The sequence below is a fragment of the Gallinula chloropus genome (assembly GCF_964237585.1).
Source record: "Gallinula chloropus genome assembly, chromosome: 5".
In the NCBI taxonomy this organism is placed as follows: Eukaryota; Metazoa; Chordata; class Aves; order Gruiformes; family Rallidae; genus Gallinula; species Gallinula chloropus.
The window spans coordinates 13511156-13532746 of record NC_140090.1 but is presented as its reverse complement, the minus strand read 5'-3'; the positions used below and the strand labels follow the sequence as shown (position 1 = coordinate 13532746).

At 49.4% G+C, this 21591-nt stretch overlaps 1 protein-coding gene across 1 annotated transcript; it reads left to right on the top strand.

Annotated features, from left to right (window-relative positions):
* Positions 1–15977: 15977 nt before the first annotated feature.
* INHBB (inhibin subunit beta B) lies at positions 15978–20355 on the top strand (the record flags this gene model as incomplete). Its single annotated transcript, XM_084264900.1, has 2 exons — positions 15978–16380; positions 19021–20355. The coding sequence occupies 2 exons, from the start codon at positions 15978–15980 to the stop codon at positions 19794–19796; spliced, it is 1179 nt and encodes a 392-aa protein (XP_084121026.1). The 3' UTR covers positions 19797–20355.
* Positions 20356–21591: the final 1236 nt, after the last annotated feature.

Sequence of the window (21591 nt, the reverse complement as noted above, 5' to 3'; positions counted from 1 at the left end):
TTGGCTTTGAGGCAGAATCATGTTCTTGATACAATCAGAGTTTATGGAGTTTGTTTTTAAAGTCTAGTATTAAGGGTATTGGAGGCTTTATGCATGTTGGCTTCATAGGCCAAATACCAGAATTCAAGGACAAACTTGTGCATACATGTAGCATTGAGAGATGAGGAAAGCTGCTCCCTACTGTTTAATAGTGCTCTGTTTTGGTTTTAAAAGGAAAACACATACAACAAACTGAACTTGCTGTTTGGATGAGCGTTTCTCAACCTGTGGTCTGTAAAAGTACTCTGTAACATGATTATTCTCCCCACAAAATGATGGCATTATACTTCTATAGGTGTAAACAAGGAAAACAACTGTGGACTGGGGGAAGAAGTAATTATCTAGAAAATAGCCAAGTTCGTTCTTGCTTCTAAATGAAAACCATCATGGTAGCATTGCCCAAGATCGCCTGCAGTTTCACTCTGAAATTTGTCTCACTCTTCTAGATATTGAAGAGCTGATTAGAACCTGAGAGAGATGCTCCTGGTCAGACACTTCCCTGACAGGAGGATCCTTGCCCAGAGTGATAGGATTCAGAAATCCCAAGTTAGAACTTCAGCTTCCTGCTTGGGAGGTGGAGCTATGAAAACCCAAACCTACTCAGTTGCTGAACAAATGCCTTCAGGGTGGACTGGATGTTTGGTTTTAAATATGACTCTTCTTCCAGTCCTAGTCCTGATTGTGGAAGAACTCTTTCATTCTGGAGTCTCTGTTTTCATTTCTTTATAGGCCTGCTTGTGTCCTTGTCCTTGGATGTTCATCTTTACCCCTAGGGCTTCAAATCTTCCTAGTCCTGCTTGGGTTCAGACAGCTTAACTAAACATGAGCCCTTCTTTCCCTTTGCTCCTGGTGACTGTACTCCAGTTAGGTGCCAAGTGATGCCACTGGATGACAGGCACTCGTGTCCCCAGCTGTGGTTCCAGCTCTGAAGCCTGCAGGACAATGGAGAGTGAATCAGAACATGAGGAAGGACAACTTACCTGCAGGATTATGAGCACTAGAAGAGCTGGACACCTTGGACTTAACTAATGAGAGCTGCTTCCTACCTGAGGACCGGCAACAGAGCAAGTGATTCTCCTATTCCTGCAGCCAGGTTAGAGTTTTCTTACGTGGTACCTAGAGCGATGATGGTCACGCAGAGAGTAGCACTGTGCCTGAGTTGTTTTGATTTGCCTTTTCTCCCCTCCCTGAGCAGTGTGGAGGGAGGAGGGCAGGCAGAGCTTCTCCTGCGTGGGAATAAAAGCTACATTGCCAGCTTTGCCTCAGGAGCTTGAAAACCATAAGTCAGGCCTCCAAAACTACATTTGGTTTAGAAATAATGAGATGCTTTGGAAAATGAACTTGGAGTTCTCTTTCACAGTCTTTTTGTTTCCAAGCCTTTTGAGTGCACTTGCTTCATGTTTGCAAGCTTTCTCTCTTCTACAATGATGGTAGAAGTATTTTTTTCAGTGAAAACAAAGATGTTCTTGTGCTTGCTGATTCCAACACCTGGGGCATAAATTTTCAAATATTGTGGCATTTGGAGAAGAGTGAGGCAGGACACACAAAACACTCAACTCCAAGCCCTGTTTCCACTGGATCACCATCCTCTGCGGTAGGAATCTGAAGGATTGCAAAAGCCGAAGCATAAGGACCCCCTGTTGGTGGTCCCAGTGTCTGTCTTGGCAGCTAGCCAGGAGCCCAAGGGATGCACTTAATTTTCTTTATTCATTAGCATATTTTTAATCAAACCCATCAAACCACAATGTTTCCACATGTCTCTCCCATGGCAGATGAACAAAAATAGGTCAGTGCTCAAATGCACCTTTAACACACTGCAGTCCTGCAGTTCACTTCTCTTCTGTACCTGCAGCTGGAGGACAGCAAGTGACCTGTCCTCTGTACTCGGTGAAAACTTGTGATGAAGGTGGCTTTACTTCTCTCCTGAAAGAGGAGTGGAGCTTGTGCATGCGTGGAGTTCGTCCGTGACATGGACTGGTTTCCATCCACTGCCCAGTTAAGAGGACAGGAAAAGCTGCATCTGAATCCTTTCCAACTTAGTTTCAAGTTTACAGCATTTGTTTAATGTTAATTTCTAGTGAATAATCAAGCAGGTGCAATGTCCAGGGCTGAATTCCCTGGCCCTAATGAAGTTTCAAGATTGCTTACACCTAGTTTAATAATAGGCTTTTTACATTCTTGTCACCTGTAACCTACCTTCATATACCTCATGCTGCCAACCCATCTCTAGCCAGGCAAAGAAAATGTTGCAGTGTTGAGATCATGTTCACACTTGCAGCTGAGACGTGTCTTGCCTTGTTTCTTATCTCTGAATTGTTCATAACAAGAGCTAAGTAAAAATTACTCTTCATGTTTTTTACATGAGCTTTCAAAGTTGGTTACAGTGTTCTGGGTGGGGTGAATATTGCATCAACACCAAGTTAAAACTTATCTTTTGTTCTTTTTTTTTTTTTTTTTTTTTTGGAAAGAAATGGGGATATAGGTTCCAGGGAAACGGTCTTCCTTGTGAGACAAAGATCAGGTAAAGTCCAAGGTGTTAAATAAGTTTGGAGCAATTGAAATGTGTGTCTGACAAAGGGATGCGTGCTCTATGTTCTCTTAACAAAAAAACCCAACCCAACCCAGGACTCGGGTCTTCTTCAACTGGTTTAACTCAGTCTTGAACGCAGAAATTGCAGTGGGCTCACAGCCCATTCCTAGCTGTGGAAAAGCTAAGGAAGCAAAAGGTGAAAAGCTCTGCAGCATCCAGGCCCGTTTCCAAGCAGCCCCACCTCTCCTGGTAACCCTTTCCTGCTGACGATGCCGTCACCCCGGACAGGCTGCAGCAAGTGACGCATGCACGGAGCAGCCCCTGCTTCGCTCTGCTGCCAGCAGATTCTCCCTTTCAGTTGTCATGGGCTCCTTTGTGGTTCCTTTTGTTTTGAGAGCTAAGCCAAGGGGTGTGAGGGTAGGAAAGGTGTCTGAGCAAGATTGTAATTTTGGCTTCCCAGTTAAAGGTGCTGGGGAACACCTTTTCCTCCTAGGAAGGCCTTTTGCAGGAATTTTTGTGTCAGAAGCCCAACACCAGAGTGTAACCTTTAAAGTCTGGAAATCTGTAGCGAGAAGATGAAGTTTTGCTGCATGCCAGGTGGTCTCTGCTAAATAGCAAAACATCCCAGCCGTGAGGATGGGGACCTGTTTGCTCCTTCCTTGTTGCATGCCTGCAATAGTTCACAGTAACAGTCATGGTATAAGCAAATATTCTGCTTCTATCCATTTCCTCTTCTAGTCATTCAGCTCTTCCACTTCTGCTGTAAGCATGGTCTCCAGCTACTGTCAATCACTTGTTTGCTTTCAAGTCTTAATATATACAGTTAAGTCTTTGCATTGTCTAAATCCACCCTTCCTTACACCTGTATTCTCTTACTGTTTGTTAACAGCTACTGTTAAATAAATTAAGCCCTGTTACATAGACAGAAGATGAGTTACAGGAGGACCAATTTTACTACAGGCTTGATCCTGCAAGCCTATGCCTTCTCACTTAGGGGACTGAGTCACTTGGCAATTTTAGCTCATGATCTCTCTGCCCCCATGTAATGCCCACTCTTTGGGCAGATCTGGATCTGGACAGCATTATTGCACAGTGGTTTGGACTCTGGTGGAGCTCCATCCGCTGTTGCTTATTCCTTTGTGGACTGCTAGCTTGGCAATGGCAGTGATGTTCAGGTTTGGAGGGAGCAGACTTGCAAAATGTCTTGGGCATCACCATGGAGCATTGCAATGTCCATTCTTGGCAGCCACCACAAACTCCACATCTTTGCCTTTCTTAGTGAGGCTTCCTGGACTCCACCTCAGAATGGCAGCCACAGAACCAAGAGGTTGCTTTGCTGCCTGAGCAAGTGATGAGGAACATAACCTCTTAAATCTACCTTGCCTGGGGGCTGAGGAGCCCTTGGGCTTCACAATTTAGGCTCTCTTGGCTTTCTTCCAGGAACAGAGTGTGAGTCCGTTCTTGCAAGGGAAAGGCAGGGTGGTTGGCAGCACAGCAGTGTTTTGTATACACTATGCTTGGCACTCAAAAGGCTAGTGCCAAACATGGGGAATTTCACATGGCTCAATTCCCTTCTGCCCCAGGGAGTGTGTCTCATAGAACCGTGGAGTGGTTTGGGTAGGAAGGGATCTCAAAGGTCATCTAGTTGCAACCCCCTGTCGTGGGCAGGGTCTCCCTCCACTAGCCCAGGTTGCCCAAAGCCCCATCCAACTTGGCCTGGAACGCAGCCAGGGAGGGGGTATCCATAATTTCAGCACTTTCCTCTCCCAACAAAGTGTACTTTACCAGGGCATGCTCTGTGCTGGGGAGGGGACTGCCTCTCACCTCTTAAAGCTGGTCCCATGTGAATTGGGTAGTTCCCGATGTTTCGGCTAAGGATGCTGGGGAGAAGCAGGGAAGCCTGGCCTCGTGCCTCTCTGAACTGTCTACCTAGATGGCTGTGGGATTGTGTTCCTTTCAGTTGCTTGCCAACTCCACTGGAGACTTGGAGAGTGCTCCTGTGCCAGCATTGCCCCATAGCCTACTCCTCCTGAGAAGACCTGGCCTGCCTCTCATGTTCCCTGGGACTCCTGTCAGGCAGGGAAGCGGACTGAGCCCAGCTCTTCTCCCATGAACCGTTGGACTACTGACTAAATTAAGGTATGAATAAAAATAGCCCACGCCCATCCCCTCCGCCCACCTGGAGCTCTTTTAGAAAAAGGGAAGAAAAAAAAATATATTTATTGCTGCATTTTTGGACACCTGATCTGGAAGGTGGGCAGACTGAAAACACCTGCTGCACGGAGTCCTTAGGGAAGACAGTCAGGGATGTTCATCTAGTCATTGTAAGGGACTGAAGTCTAAGATGGATACTGCAGGCTTTACAAGTCTTTTGACCTGCTACTAAAGCCAGTGAGAGGCACCTGGGCAGTTTCAATATCATTGTGGAAACCACCACCACATCAGATGCCCAAGGTTTCTTTGCATTTTGCTATAGGGTGATTCTAACAAAGTCAACTGATGGGAGGAGGGATTCAGCATCAGTTAAACCCACAGATTTTACAGAGTTGGAGGTGCAGTAGTAGAAGTTGAATAAGAAAAGCAGCCTCTTCTGTCTCCTTGAGCTTCTTCCTCACTTGAGTGCAATGTGGTTTGTACTGGGAGTGGATGTACGCTGGGAGTGTACATCCCAACTCTTCCCCAAAGTAGCAACTGTGTGTGACAACCTCATTTCTCAGGAGATTTGTCCGAATTCTTCACCATGCTGTGGTCAATTTACTTTGTTGCCATCCATTAAATGCAGGTAAATAGCATTTAAACATAGTAGGTGATATTTAATAAAATATCCCTTTCCACTGTGACTGTACACCAATGGCACTTCTTGTGTCCTTCTTGTGGTAGAGGAAATGCTCTGAGCCTTTGAACACCTAAGAAAATGAAGCAAGAGTACTTAGCAATGCAACGTGAGCCATCATTCTTAATGCTTGCTTTTTAACATCTTGAGGAGACTATCTTCCCCCCTGCTACTAGTACAGGGGTATTGTGATGCGTAAATAAGTGATTATCTTAAACTTCCCTGAACCCTGACATCTGGAAAGAACTGTGCCAGTACAAAGTACCATCTATTGCTAATTCTTTATACAGCCCTAGCACCTCTCACCCAGAAGGGACAGATCCTGTGAGCTCTGGACCATGACTACCTTCCCATTCCACCACCCTCCCCCAAAGGCCACAGTAAATGAGGTCTTCTTGGAGACGTCCAGCTGCATGATAGCAGCTGCTGCCTTGTGCTCCCCTAAAGGGACAGTGGGGCCTGTTTTAGGGTGTGATGGGACCAACTGGCTGCAAGTCTTGTATTTTCTCTCCCTAGTGCTCTTTGCTGCTCTCAGAGAGGTGGCCCTGCGCAAAAGAGTCCCAAGGGATGTGTAGCAGCCAAATGCAGCCTCTGCTGGAGGGAAGAATGGAGGGTGATCCAGAGCAGGTACCACTTTGCAATCACCTCTAGTAAAGAGGAGTTGTGGGGAATAAAACAACTAATTGGGTCTGCATTGGGATGCTTTAGTACCCACACCGAAATTTGGCCAAGGAAATAAAGCTCACACCTTTTCACTGTTGCACACAAATAAACCAATATTTCCAAGGGATCTTTCACAACCAGCATTGGTGAGGATTTATCATGCATGACATCCAAACCTGAGTGCACCTGGCTCCAGTATGGGATTGTTGGTGATTGTTTCTTTGGTTTTAGGGTGTGTTTTTTTTTAATATTCCATTTTCAGCTGGAAATTACTGATGTGACCAAAGTCCGATTCCCTTCAGCAGTTTCTCCCTTCCTCCCCCCACCTTTTCGCACTCCCTGAGGTCTGACCATCTGGAAATCCTCCTCCACCTCTTCATCATGTGTGAATTTCCACCTAGGGCTGAAAGTGTCACTGTACTAAAGTGTGATGCATTAACACATTGAAGCAGAAAGCAGAGGGGAGTTGGGGATTATAACACTTCATGACCCACTCTGCAGTTGCTCTATGATTTAATCATCTTTATCAGCTTGTATCCTTTTCTTTGTATCCCTCTATTTTCCCTGTATCCTTTATTAAAATATTCCCATAATTAAAAAGCAAAACAAAGCAAACCTCTATACAAACAAGTAAAGTGCAGCACTTTGTCATGGGACTAGCACCAACAGAAAAAGGCAAATGTCTCAAGGAGAACATGCCTCACTCAAGCAAGCTGAGACACCTAGAGCACTCTTCCAAAAAGTGAAGCTCACTCACTATCCATATGTCCTATTGCATATTGCAAATTGGGGGGGGTGCTTTCCTGCATATGAACCCTCATGCATGCGAACTAACCAATTGTCACTTTGGTTTTTATATATTTACAAGTTCCAGGCAGTAATAATGTCATCTTGTACTGAAATGAAACCAAGCCCTGCAACCAGGCTGTATTGGTTTACCCTTTTGGCAGAGCAGAATGGGAAACTCACCAGTTCTGAAGCCAGTTAGCTGCCTAGCCTTCTTCTAACTAAATACTGAGGCTTATTATGCTTTAAATAAATAAATAAATAAATATTTCTTTTGTGGCTTGGTTGCTGTAATCATCTTGGATGTAATAATGTTACTAGCCGCAGGGCTATATTTATTAAGATTTTAATTTAAAATCTTTCTGTCCTTCAGCATTTAAACAGAGGAAAACCCCATTTGGAGTAGCCAAAAAAACAAACAAAAAAAAAAAGAAGTTCATCCTTTTCTTTTTCATGCATTCCCCTCCCCTAGGCCCTCTCTCTCATCTTTTAAGCAAAAAAAACCCTGGAACAACACACTTTCCTATTGTAGCTCTGCACCATCCTAATGCTTCAGTACCTGTGCAGGTTTGGTAGACCCAATGTCTGCTTAACGTGACCCCTGTGCTTCTGCTCTTGCTGCCTCTGGAGCACTGCTTTATTTTCTTATCCTTGTGTGAGAGTACCAGTGTGTTTCACAGTAATATTTCCACATTATGATCCTTACCAATGCTCTTGGTAAGAATCTAAAGCACAGCAAAAGATGTTGGGGGCTAAGACTATTACACAGAAATGACAAAGGGCTGTGGAGAAGTTTTAGGCTCGTTTTTTATTAGTAAGCTGCTTCATTCTGAGGAGATAAGGGCAGGGAAGTAACAGATCAGTAAGACCTGCTTGTAACCTGGGGAGAGAAAAACTCCCACAATCTTAAGACTTTCTGAAGGGAACATCTCATTCAAGGGGACAGCCTGAGCTGCCACAGTATACATACTTTTTCAGGTGTTTCAGAAGAAATGGCAGATGTTATCTCCAAATTCATACAGTTTGCAATTGGTTTTGCTTTTGTCCCAGGGCATATTCAAGGTATTCCCCTCTGAGGGGACAGGTGGTGCTGGTAAATAAGCATTAAGCAGGGCAAAAGGTGATTCAGAAATTTGTATTAATAATCCTCTCATGATTTAGCAGTAGTGGAACACCAGTGATGATGGGTCATAGCAGAGCACCTTGCTTGGAGCTAGTGTCAGTGTAGCAAATGTGGAGGGTGAGCCAGCCTGAATGTAATCACTAGAGGCCTACAGTGGCTAAATAGCACTGAGCAAAGGACTGTAAATCATGTGGACCAGCTCTCAGAGGGGATAAATCACTAGTGCTCCTGTATGACAGTGCTACTGCTCTGGTCCAATAGAAGATCCTCCTTGCTTGAACTGGGAGCCTTTGGTGCTGCTGGAGGAGCCACTTCCCTTGCTCCTGGCCCCAGCAGTGAACCATCAGTCAACTGTGTCACAATCATTAAAAACCCCTCAGATGTTCTTGTCCAGACAGCCAAACTGTGCAACAGTTTTATTTTGATATAACAAAAGCCTCATGGAAACAAAACTGGGTGGTTTAAGTATGAACAGGTTAAAAATCAGTTTTGACACACAGCACTAACACCATAGGTTCATAGAATCTTGGTCTTGGTTGGAAGGACCCTTTAGATCATCAAGTCCAACCATCACCATAACCTGCCATCCACTACTAAACTATGTCCCTCAGCACCACATCTAAGCATCTTTTAAATACCTCCAGGGATGGAGACTCCATCACCTCCCTGGGCAGCCTGGTCCAATGCCTGACAACCTCCTCATGCTGCAAGGCTCAAGCTCAATGAAGAGGAGGAATTCCTGTACGCTGCTTTCCTCCACTTGATTTCAAAGCAATTTACAGGGGGTTGAATGCTGTCACCCTCAATTTACAGCTACTGAAAATGGAGAAAAGAGGAAGAAATTCAGGCCTAAGCACAGGTCTTCTGGCTGCAGCCTGTCCCATAGCTGTAGACTCTTCATCTACAGTGTGGTGCTTGCCAGAGAAAAAGGAAAGCAGCTTATGTTCAGGTACTCATCAAGTGCTACTGATTGTCCATCACAAGATGACTTGAGCTTCTTATACTCCGTTTCTCCCATGGCAGTGCAAAGGTAACAGCCACTTTTTACTTCTGAGCTCCATTTAAAATTGGAGGGAAGCCTCTCCACCTTGCCACCACTCCTTGGTAATCAATGATTTTCTCAGGACAGCTGATTTTAACACTGCTCTACTCTACTGCTCATTTGCCCCATCTCCTAGATGTGTCAGTCACAGCTGGATGTATAGAAGAAACATACCAGTGGACTTCTAAACAAATTGCCTCCGTAAGTAGTGTTTGTGTTACAAGAAGTCAAGTTTTAACTATTTTGTTTACCACTTAAATGCAGATTTTATTTTTACTCACTTTGCTACTTTGCAAGGCTTTTGGTGTGAACTTAAACAAACATGAAAATCATGTTCTCTAACAGTATGTTAAAAGTGCTTATATGTTAAAAGTGCTCACCACAAAGCAGACACTTCTTTGTTGGGCAACCAGCACAGCTTTTTCATGTTGTCTTTGTGTCCTCACCCGCCCCAACCTATTTAGGTCAATACAAGCAACTTCAGAGGAAGTCACTGCCTGGTTATAAGGCTACAGCTTTGGACTGCAGAGAACAGACTGTGCGAGGAAAACAAGAGCGCTTCTGGGCTGTCACCAAGCAGTGGATAGCTTTTGAATGTCACACAGGGTATCCACCCGATGATGTTTGGTCCTTTTCCTTTGGAAACTGAAGCTGATCCATGAACAAGGTCCCTTTGCCAAAGGACACTCTGCTTTGTGAGGAGACCTGCCTGGGGGGAGGTACCCGACTGTATCGCTCACAGTGTGTGAGATCCACCTGCGCTTTCTTCCCCACAGTGAACCTGGGAGCTTTGGATACAAACCACCCCGGAGCACTAGGGGGGTCCCTGAAGAGAATCCATCGGCCAGCATGTCGCCTGTGAGCCACCACCAGGAAGCTGAGCTGGAGGGAGCAGGGCTACCGCCGTGTTGAAGCAGGTGCAGTGGGAACGGGAGGCGGAGGGTGTGAGTATGTCCCTGCAGCCCCGTGCTGCTGCCTCCCCCACATCCTCATCCTCCCTGACACTTGAGCGAGGAGCTGGCATTCAAAAGGTGCTCTTCAAAACCTGTTGAGGGCTCTCTCTTATTTCTCCGTGACTCATCTTCCAGATCCTCATTGTACCTGCTTTAGATGAGGAGTTCCCAGTTTGGTTAGGTCCTTTGTTTCTGCCTGTGATACCCCCTTTTTCCAAGAGGTGTTTGGAGTAAGGCCATTTTTTTTTTTTTTTTTTGGAGAGTAAATCTCTGTTAACAGACAGTCTCCAGTTAAAGCAGCACAGGCAGGAGCAAAGGAGCCCGATTAGCCTCTTAGTGATTTATTTCATGAGTTAGGTCTACCTTTGCCAGTTCAAAAAATGTCCAGGTCATTCAGAACAGCGTATACCCACTTGATTTTCAATAGGACTTTCCCTTCTGCAGACTTACAGTGCTTTTGAAGCATCCTTGGGTTTTGTTGCAGTTGTTTTAAAAGTAACTGTGCGCAGTGAGGAAGCAGCCTGATTACGGATACATAATTTCATCTGAGGCAAAAGAACGGCATGAGTTCCAGATAGAGCACAATGCTCCCAACCTGCCCCTGTAACTGTGCGTCTCAGTTTCTCTCTTATTTCCAGCAAGATGACAATGGCCACCTTGTTAAAAAGCTCTTTCAGCTACGGGGCAGAAGTATATACTTCAAGGTCTAGCCTTGAAACTTCTGTGGGGTAGCTCTTCTGAAGTGCCATTTAAAACAGATTGTGTTTCAATACGTGCAAAAGCCCTCGTGTAGATGCAGCTATATGAGCAAAAAAAAAGTGCTTTTGCCAGTATAGCCTATTTTATTTGGGAAATGCTTGCAGAGAAAAAGATGCTTGTGCTAGTAAAACTTGTATTTGCTGGTTATCAAAGGAGAAGCATTTCTAGTGCAAACCAGGCCTCTTATATATGAAGCTTTATTCAGTTCAGCCATCGGTACACTAAAGAAAATCCTTCCTCAGAGGGATTAGTAAGGTTACCTAATAGATATTATTAATGGTTTAAGAGCATAAAGGGTGCTTTAGCAATACGTGAGGGGCTGGATCCTTTGCTGGTGGGAATTACTGCGGTCCCGCTGAGGGCATCGTAGAACCCCAGAGCAGCAAGATCTGCCTTGAGCCGCTGCTGTCTGCTCCATTTCTGGAGCTTCCCACTGCCTCAGGGCAGTGCAGAGCTGCACTGACCGGCCTCTCCAAGAGTGACTTCTGCATCTGACACCCCTGAGAAGAATGCATGTAAGCACATAGCTAGGTTGCAGAGGAAGAGCTGTAGCAAGTTTGATGCCTCAGAAACACGTCAATTTACACTGGCTGAGGATCTCAGTTTATATTGATTTCATTACACTAGTAGCTTTAATAAGCATCAGATTCCAGCCCATGAGGCTTGATGTTTCCAGAAAATATCCTCTGATACTGTACCTCCTCACAGCAGGGCTCCCTGGCTAACTGTGTTCTTGCCCATTAAGCACAAATTCCAGCCATTTCCTTCCCAGTTTTCCCCTGCATTTAATGTATGGAAAAGCATGACCCTGAATCAGATGAATAGCAGCCGGTTTGAGAAGGTGTGTGTGAAAATGTATCCTCACACAGATGAGCTCAGAACAAATAGAATAGAGGGAGGAGGGGAGGAGAGCAGAGCGGGGAGGCGGGGGGAGGGGGGGGGGGGGGTGGCGGGGGGAGTGTGAAGCTACCCTTTCCCTGAGAATTCAGCCACTATGTGTAAGCAACAAGTTTATGCCCAAGGGAAAGAACTGAAAGCTGAGGAGATCTTAAAATTAACAGAGCTTTATGACTCAATCAATAGGCCATGCTCCCTGAGCAAGATTAGAAATCAAAAGGCACATTTCTTTCTGTTAACCCTGTTTGCTCTCCCTATAGGATCTTCTGCCTGAAAGCCTCTAAGGTTTGAGTAAGGTCTTCTCTGGGAGGAAGCCAGAGAAAGTCCATTGTGAGAGAGCTGCCTCCAGAATGCTGTGTTGGACACACTCTAAATAACAGTACAGGTTATTAGTGTATTAGTTAGTAATTGCTGGTAAAGATAAGCCTCCCCAATATTTGAATATGCAAAATGGCTTTGGCTAACTGAAAGAGAGGTGGGGGGAAAAAGAAAGCCAGAAACATGCCACTGCAGTGAGTAACAGGGATGATTAAAAAGCACTGTATTAAAGAAAACCCCCAAGCCTCTACCTTGTTTTACTACTAGAAATACCTTCCCAGATTTGTTATCACCACCAGAGACAAGGTATTTTCCCTCTTTGGCATTTCATTCTCACCGAGGCAATGAATAGGGAGAGGGACTGTGTTTGCACCTATTTCTTGTTTGACAGTGACCTCTATGAACCAGTCATCACTGCTCTGCCTGTTGTTTTCTTGTTAGCTCTTTGCTGTCAAATTAATTACTGTGAAGTACTAAGCTTGTTGCATTCACGTGCTCTTATTAGCTCACAGGATGTCAGAGTGATTGGATTTTTAGCATTATTTCTTTTTTTACATTCCAGGCTTTCCATTCAAAACCTGTTACAGGCAGGGAGGAAATACTGTATCTAATTCCGATCTCCTATCAGGGCAGCTCCAGTGGTACTGAAGATTTGATTTACAGTGCAGCATAAGCAATTAGACCATGTTTATATAAAAACCAACACGGACAATCAGATTGGGATTGCAATGTGATTTTGGAGCACAGCACTAAGCCTCCTTCCTTTGGCAGTGCGGAACAAGAAAGAAAATACTTATGATGAGAATAGCATTTGTCCCTTTCGTTCTTAAATCACGGTAACGAGCTGATCCTCCAGTTGACCCTCTTTATGCTCTCGCGTTGCTTCTATTAGTGACAACTACCAGAGCTCGCCTGTATGCAGTCCAGGAATGCACGAGAAGTTTTATTCTTCTTCTCAATCTGAAACACACAGAAGGGGCTCCTTAGCTGTCAACGCTTGAAATGGGCATGTCCTGCTTCTGACACCCCTTGAAAACCAGCATTGGGCTCCGTGAAAAAGACAAAGGTCTTGAGGTTTGCTTCCATTCCCGAGGGTAGATTTTTCTGTATTAAAAATAAAGGGGGGGGGTGGGGGGGTGGGGGGGATAGGAAGAAACCCGGCGTAGTTAGAAGGGCCCCGTGGCCTGGGCCCGCTCCCGGGCTGTGTGTGGGAGGCTCAGCCCCAGGTGCTCCTTTGCCGACTTGGGAGCCCAGGCTCCAGCGCGCATCCCCGCTCCCAGCCCTCCGCCCCTGCCAGACCAGTCTCTCTCTGAGCGGGCCGGCTGGAAGCTCCGCCACCTGCTGCGGCTGTCGGTCCCTCCCTGCACCCGAGCGGCGGCCGGGGCAGCTTCGGCGCGGCCCCCGCCCCTTAACTCAGCGCGGGGCTTCAGCGGCTCCCGCGGTCTATCCCCGCCGCCGCCGCCACCCCCCCCCCCCACCCCGCCCCGGTCCGCCGCCCGCTTCCCCACGCGGCCCAGAGGGGGCGCCCTCTGCCCAGGCTTCCCCGCGGCGGCGGCGCGCAGAGCCGCGGGGCAGCGCGCAGCGGCCGCGGCTGCCGGGCACGGCGTCCGGGGGACCGCGCAGGTGAGCCGCGCTGCTGCCGCTGCCCCACCGCGGGTGCCCGGCCCCGGGCGTGCCGGGGAGGGTGTGAGGGGGTTTGGGGGGGGTGGGAAGAAAGGGAGGGAGGGGGTTGTGCGTGGGGTGGCGGAGCGGGGTACGCAGCGTGGCTCGCTGTCAAGCCCCGGTGCCGCGGAGGCGCGGCGGGTTCCGCTCGCCCTCGGGCTTGGCTGTTGGGGAGAGCCGGGTGGGAACCTCTCCTGACCCCCAATGGTGGGGGAGTCACAGCTCCCCCCCATCCCCTTCGCCTTGGGTGCCCCCCCCAGAGCCGGGGCTGCCCCGCGGAGGAAAACCCATTCCCAGGGCATGGGCAGGGCCGGCACTCCTGCCGGCTCGCGGCTGCGGGAGCGCGGCGTTCCCGTTATCTCCCCTCCTGGCTCCCCTCGGCCGCCGCCTCGACCCACCCTCCCCCTCGTCCCGCGCTGCCTCCGCCAGGCTCCGCGCCCGCGTCCCTCTTGCCCCACGGAAAACACACACAATCCCCGGCACCCGCCCCGATTACCCGGCCCATTCAAACAAACAAAAACCCGCCCCGTCGCAAAGCCAACCCGACGGTAAACTTTCTAATGACTTCTTCTTTCAAGTGCTTAAAAGGCAAGGAACGGGGGGGAGGGGGGGAACTGGGGGGTGGGGGGAGCGTCCATCTCCCGGCCGGGGCTGGAGGGGTGCTGGGGCTACTGCTGCTCGAGGTCCGTCGGTCCGTCCCGGGACGGGGACGCGGGTCGGTGTGCGGTGGGTGTGTTTGCAGGAACCGGGAGGGAGGGAGGGGACGGGGGCAGTTAAAGAAACAGCATAGTTAATATTTCCACATCAGGAAGTTACTGTAATAGCCCAGGGGGCAAAAGACTTAACTTAATCTCCTAAATAGTGAGGAACCCATGGCGTCTCTGTTATAGGTTGGAGTTCCCACGTGGTTTTAACTCCTGTATAAAAGTTTCAGTAGAAAGTGCCACAATGTCGTGATTTTGCAGGGGGGAAAAATTAGCAGGAGGAGATCAGAGGAAGATAAACGAGGAGCGAGCCGCTTCCCGGAGACCTTCCACTGCGGATCCGAGAGGGAACATCAGACGCGTTAAAAAAAAAAACCCAACAAAACAAAACAAAACACAGCGTTCAAGCCAGCACAAGGCGAGCGAAAGATCAAAAAGACGCGGAGAGAGAGAGGGAGACAGATTAACTGGAACAGCAGCAGCAACAACAACAACAACAAAAATCACACTTAAAATAATAATAACAATAATAATAATAAAACCCAAACCACCAACAAGGGAGATATTGTTTAAAAAGAGCGAGCGAGGGAGCGAGCTGAAGAGCTGGTCTGACCGAGTGGATCCGTGGCAGCTTCTCCTGGGATCGCCGGGATTGAGCCGATTCCTCGCTCCGCGGCCGCGCAGCGTGCGGTGCCGCTGCCCACGGCGGGGGGCCGCGCCGGGCGCCGCCGCAGCATCCTCGCCGGACTCCGGACCCTCCGCGCTGCATTGAAAAATAAAAGCATCTCGCTAATAATAAGCGGGGCGGTGGGGGGAGAAGACTCGCAACTGTGGAGCTGCCAGCCGCCTACCCCCTTCCCCGCCGCCCCCGGCCCCCTCCCCAGCTATGCTCCGGGTCAACTTTGATGGCACGTTGAGAAGCGGTGGGCGCTGAAGGGGGACAACCGAGCGGTGCGGAGCCGACCTGCTGAGAGACCTGCACCCACGGCCTGTGGATTGTTGTCTAGCGGGGGCGGAGTGGGCGGGGGGGTACAAGTGGCATTTCTCCCCCCCCCACCCCCCTCCTTCCAGGCTATAAATTGGATTGTATATAAATCTGCTTCGTTTATCTCCCTGACCCCCCTCAATGACGCTGGACTAAAGAGCTCCTCTTCGCGGCCCGCCCGGACCTGCCGAAGCGAGCGATGGACCAGGAGCGGCTGCGCCCGGGGATGCCCCTCTGAAGCGGCGCGGGGCACCGGGGCAGCGCGCCGCCGCCTCTCCCCTACTCCCCGGCTCCCCTCGCACCTCCGGCTTGCTCCCCGCTCCCCCTCCCTCCTCGCCGGGCTCCGCAGCCACCCCCTCACCTGCTGCCGTCCCCCTCCCCCGTGGAGCCGGGCTTTCCGTGCACGCGAAGCCTGCTGCCCCCCCGCGCCCCCCTCCCCAACTTCGCCCTCGGTGCCTGCGTGTGCAGCCTCCCCCCTCCGCCTCCCCGGCGGCACACGCCGCTTCCCCGGGCGCCCCCTCCCTCCGCCGCGGCTCCCCCCCTGCGCGGAGCGGTTGCGGCCCCCCCAGCTTGGCTGCCACCGCCCCCTCCGCGCCGCGGAGCGCACGGAGCGGCGCTGCCTGCAGACGGGCTCCCTGCGGCGCTTCGGGGCGGCCCCCAGCTCGGCCCCCCGCTCCTCCGCCATGGACGGGGCGGCTCGCCGGGGGGTGCTGGCCGCGCTGCTGGCCTGCGGGCTGCTCCTGCTGGGCGCCGCGGCCACCCCGACCCCGCCGGCCCCTGCCGGCGGCTCCCCACAGGACACATGCACCTCCTGCGGCTTCCGGCGGCCCGAGGAGCCGGGCAAGGTGGACGGGGATTTCCTGGAGGCGGTGAAGAGGCACATCCTGAGCCGGCTGCAGATGCGGGACCGGCCCAACATCACGCACGCCGTGCCCAAGGCGGCCATGGTCACGGCGCTGCGCAAGCTGCACGCCGGCAAGGTGCGGGAGGACGGCCGCGTGGAGATCCCCAGCCTGGACGGGCAGGCGAGCGCCGGCCCCCCGGCCCACGACCCCGTCTCCGAGATCATCAGCTTCGCCGAGACAGGTGGGCGCCGCCTGGCCCCGCGCCCCCGCCGCTCGCTGTCCCCTGCCCGGCCTGCCCCGACCCCCCTGCTCCGCCGCTCTCCCTTGCCGGTCTTGCCTCTCCCCCTGTCAGTTCCCCTGCTCGACCCCTGTCAGTCCCCCTGCTCGACCCCTGTCAGCCCTCCCGCTCGCCCTGCGCGTCCTCCCGCCCACCCTCTCTGTCCCCCTGCCTGACCCCTGGCAGTCCCGCCGGCCGCCCTTGCCTGGCCTTGCTGCCCGTCCCCCTGCCCGTCCTCCTGCCCGCCGCAGGCACCTGGCCGCCGGGCTCACCCGCACGCCCTCGGCCCCGTCGGCTCTCCCCTTTGCCCCGCACCGGCTCTCCCGGACGCCTTCCCGTCATCCCTGCGTGTGTCCCTGCGCCCGGGCTTCTCCCCGCGCTGTGTCCCTCCATCCTTGTGCAGCCCCCGTGCCCCCGGCTTCCCTCCGGAGGTCCTTCCAGCTGCGCCGTGGCTCGCCTCGGTCCCTGAGCGTCCCACTGGCCCTCCTCCGCCTGTCCCACTTCATCTCTTGCATCCTTTACCTCGCCTGTCTGCCCTGCACTTTCATCTGGTTCGCGGCATGCATCTGTCTGTTGAGGCTCGCTTTCACCCATCCTCCCTTTCCATTCCTTTCCCATTTATTTAGCTTTCGTTTGTCATGTTGGCCTTGTCTGTCTGTCCACTGCGTGCAGGCTCCTACCAAAGTGTGTGTCTGTCTGCTCTCTCTATCCATCAGTCCATTTGCTAACTGTGCCATCCATCCCCACAGTACCAGCCATCTCAGTCCTGTCCAGCCATTGCAGTTACGTGTAACTGAATCCCTTCAGCGTAGCTCTCCAGCAGTTTATCTGCTGTGCCTGTGAACTTTGCACATGTGGCTGTAACACCATCACTCTGCAAATTAGCTCTCTCCTGTCTATCTGCCCATCTCTCCTTTCCTTCATCGCTCCATCGCTTAGTTCTTTTTTGTCTCTCTCTCTCTCTCTATCTCCCTGTGGCATCAATACATCATTTGTCCACAAAATAAATCTCTTTCTATCCTGTATACTGCCCACTCATCCTCTTTATCTACCCTCCCACTTACAAAGGCATATACATGTACAGTATCTATGGGATCTGTTGCATTATACATATGCTTGTTATATTCACATACAAAATTTATGGGCACGCACAATCTCACACAACACAAGTGATGTGGATCGGTGCGGCAACACCGTGCTGTTCTTTTTCTGTCACTGTCACCACAGTTTATAAAGAAGTTGTGTATTTACTAACACGGGGAAGGTTTTCTTAGCCTGTGTTTTTGGGTTTATTATTTTTTTAATAGGCTGTTGTTGGGAGACCTGCGGTGGGCTTGCACTTCCATTTGGTATTTGATTAATTGCTGGCTTTTGTAATATTTCCCAAATTGACTTAATGTGAAATGTAGGCAAACCCAGTGAAAATTTTTGTCTGAGATATTGCAAGGTACTGAATGGGCCCCGGAGGCACATTCGGAAGGCATCTAGGGTGACAGATGAAGACACCGACTACGCCACAAAAAAAAAAAATCCCATTGAGAGATCGAAAAAATTAGAGATACTTAGGAAAAGAAAAGGAAGGAAAAAATCTACATTTGGCTGTGTACAGAAGGAAGCGAAGCAGATAAGGGCAGATGAGAAAATGCCTTTCCAGCAATAATTTTAAATAGCGATTGGGAGGCTTTGATTCAAGGACCAGAATTACAGTCTCGGCCGTAAAGGCCAGCTTGCACATTTATCACCTGTGCTAAAATTAGTTAGGACTTATAGTACAGCATTGCAGCGGGGCCACTGGTATTTCGGAAACGCAGCAGGCTCTTTTGTTTACAAATAAGGGGTTATGTCAGACATTTGGTGACATTTGGTTTTTCCGTGACAATTTCGCTCCTTTAATTCTGGTGCTATTGAAAAGCTTATTCAGAACAGTCAGCGATGGCATTGCAGCGAGAGCAACTGCTTCCTCGCCTCGCCTGGGAGCTTATCGTTTCGGGGGGAAGGCGGCGGAGATGGCAAGGCTAGATAATAGCAGATATTCTACCAGAGTGAGCGGGGGGTTAGCTCGATCTGTTGGACGAGCAGGCGCGTTACTGAAATATTTTCCACTCCATCTTGTGAATCCTCTGTCAAACCGCCACGAGAATATGTGAAAATCGAAACGAAATCCCGGGCTTGGCGTTGGTGCTTCAGCGGTCACGGAAAGGGCTCTCCCCATGAGAATTGGCAGGTAGCTGAAAGTTAAAACTCATCTTAAGCTGACGAGAGGGCAGAGTCCGAGCGCCGGTCTTTTCAAGGTGCTGCTGTAGCGTCTTTAAAGCTGGCTGGCCGGAAACCCCCCTGTATTCTGGAGAGCTCTTACTGGTGTCTGAGGAGCTGACACATCCGACTACAGCCCGATGATGCGCGTTGCCGTGGGAAGTTCCTTTTCAATGCGTTTTGATTGCAAACTGGGGGTATCTGTTTCAGTGCCTGCCTTCTGGCCAGCGCAGCCCCGCCGCCGCTCTCTCTCGGTCCGCTGTGCTCTAGCATTGTCCCTGAATCCAGAATAGCACACAAGCTAACGTTTCCTTTTTGACTTAATCTTGCTGATCTCTCCTTATCTTGCAGACGATCTGGCCTCATCTAGAGTTCGCCTCTATTTCTTCATCTCGAATGAAGGGAACCAGAACTTGTTTGTCGTTCAAGCCAGCCTGTGGCTTTACTTGAAGCTGCTTCCATATGTCTTAGAGAAAGGCAGCAGGCGAAAAGTAAGAGTCAAAGTCTATTTCCAAGACCCGGACACTAGCAACAAGTGGAATGTGGTTGAAAAGAAAGTTGATCTCAAAAGAAGTGGTTGGCACACTTTTCCCATGACAGAGGCGATCCAGGCTCTGTTTGAGAGAGGAGAAAGGAGACTGAACTTGGATGTTCAATGTGAGGGCTGTGAAGAGTATTCAGTGCTGCCAATTTATGTGGACCCCGGGGAGGAATCCCACCGGCCTTTTTTAGTGGTGCAAGCCCGCCTCGCCGATAACAAACACAGGATCCGGAAAAGAGGCCTGGAGTGCGATGGCAGGACCAATCTATGTTGCAGGCAACAGTTTTACATTGACTTTAGACTCATTGGGTGGAATGACTGGATCATAGCACCATCAGGTTACTATGGGAATTACTGTGAAGGGAGCTGCCCGGCCTACTTGGCCGGCGTCCCGGGGTCGGCTTCCTCCTTTCACACCGCTGTCGTGAATCAGTACCGAATGCGGGGGCTGAACCCGGGCACCGTGAACTCCTGTTGCATTCCAACCAAACTTAGCACAATGTCAATGCTGTACTTTGATGATGAATACAACATTGTGAAAAGGGACGTTCCCAATATGATTGTGGAAGAATGTGGTTGTGCTTGATTTAAGGTGTGTTTTTTGGGGGGGAGAGAGAGAGAGGGCGAGAGAGAGAGAGAGAGAGAGAGAGAAACATTCCCGTACGAGATGGTGTTGGAGGAAGTTTCACTGTGTATCCAGGCATCAGTGTTGGAAAGTCACTGTGGAAAAGTTTGACAAAAAAAAAAAAAAAAAAGAAAAAAATAAGAAAAAAAATCATTTCACTTTGGTGTCAGGACAGTGGCAGTTTGTGGATCTTGGACACATATATTATACCACTTATAAGTTAATGCTATGAGATATCTTAAAGATACACACACACACACACAGACACAGACACACACACACGAAACGTGGGCATGCACATGAACATGCGCTCATACACACACACCAGGCACAGACACACACACATACACACACGAGGCAGCTCGCAAAAGGGACATGAGCACAGAAAGTCAGTGACCAGTGACGACGGACCTAAATGCCTGCCAGTACGAGTGAACGGCTGAGCAGCTGTTTCCCCGCCTGCCGGTGAAGTCACACCGAAATGAGCTCCCTTTGCTCAGGCAAAAGCACAGACTGCGAGAACACGGCGTATTCTTGCACGCAGGTGTTGAAATGACCAAACTTAGAAAATTTAAAGAAAAAAAAAAAAAGAGCAAGAAAACAAAGTCGACAGTCACCTCTTAGGTCTAATGGGAAGCTGCAGGACACCTGCCTTGGGAGGTGATCACTTCCTCTTAATTTAAATTTATCTAAATGTAACCATCACAGATAACCCGCATCTTCCTACAGCACTTCCAGTAAGGAATCACGTGGTACCACCAGAGAGAGAGGAAAGGGGACAGACACGTAAGCAACTGCTGTATTTCCAACACCTGACTGTTGCGAAGTCACAAGCTGGGCTGGCGTGATCTGATGCTTTAACTGCCCACTGGAAACCCATGGATGGCTGTACCTGCCGTGTTTTGGAAAAGGGGATCTGATACCGATCTGGACTGTGTTGACTGTTGGGCATCTCTCACTGTTCGGAGAAAGACAAGTCAGAGTTGTGATCTGTGTTCTTCAGCGGGGAACTCGGCACGGACACGTCATGTTGGGGACGAGCGAACAAGCAGCTGCCACCGCGGCTAAACCAATGAACCCTAAAGAGGAGTGACAGTAACAGAGTGGAGACATTCTGAAAAAGGCAGTACGTTTAATAACGGGCGAAGAACATTTTAACAAGTCTTGGAAAGGAGGAGAGAGGAGAGTGCTTTCAATTTCCTTACCAGGAGGTGTCGAGGATGGCCATAAAGATCAGAAAATAATGATACAGCATAGCACTTGCAAACTGCTTGAATGCACGTATAATAGCACTTGCAAATTTCAATGCCTTGAAAAGTGGTACTTGATAGTGCACTTATCTTTGCTCACTATCTAGGTAAACAGGTGCCGCATGAGCTATGCAATTTAAAGTGTTGACCCATACTAGACAAAACTGGACTTATGATATGACTTTTTTATATTTTTTTATACTTGAAATTAAAATCTTTTGCTTCTTTTTTAAAGCGAATGATTGCTTTTAATGTTTGCACTGATTTAGTTGCATGATTAGTCAAAAAACTGCCATTTGAAAAAAATGTTATTTTTATAGCAGCAAAAAATGAATACAGTTAAATGTATTATACATAAATTTTGGAACCAAAGAGGCCAACATATTAGTTATAATTTTTATGAGATGGCAAAGCCATCATATATCATGTAGTCATACTGAGCAATCCCTCACGAGGCCTACCAATTGTTTCAGGGTACAAAATGGATTCTGTTTGTTCTATTCAGT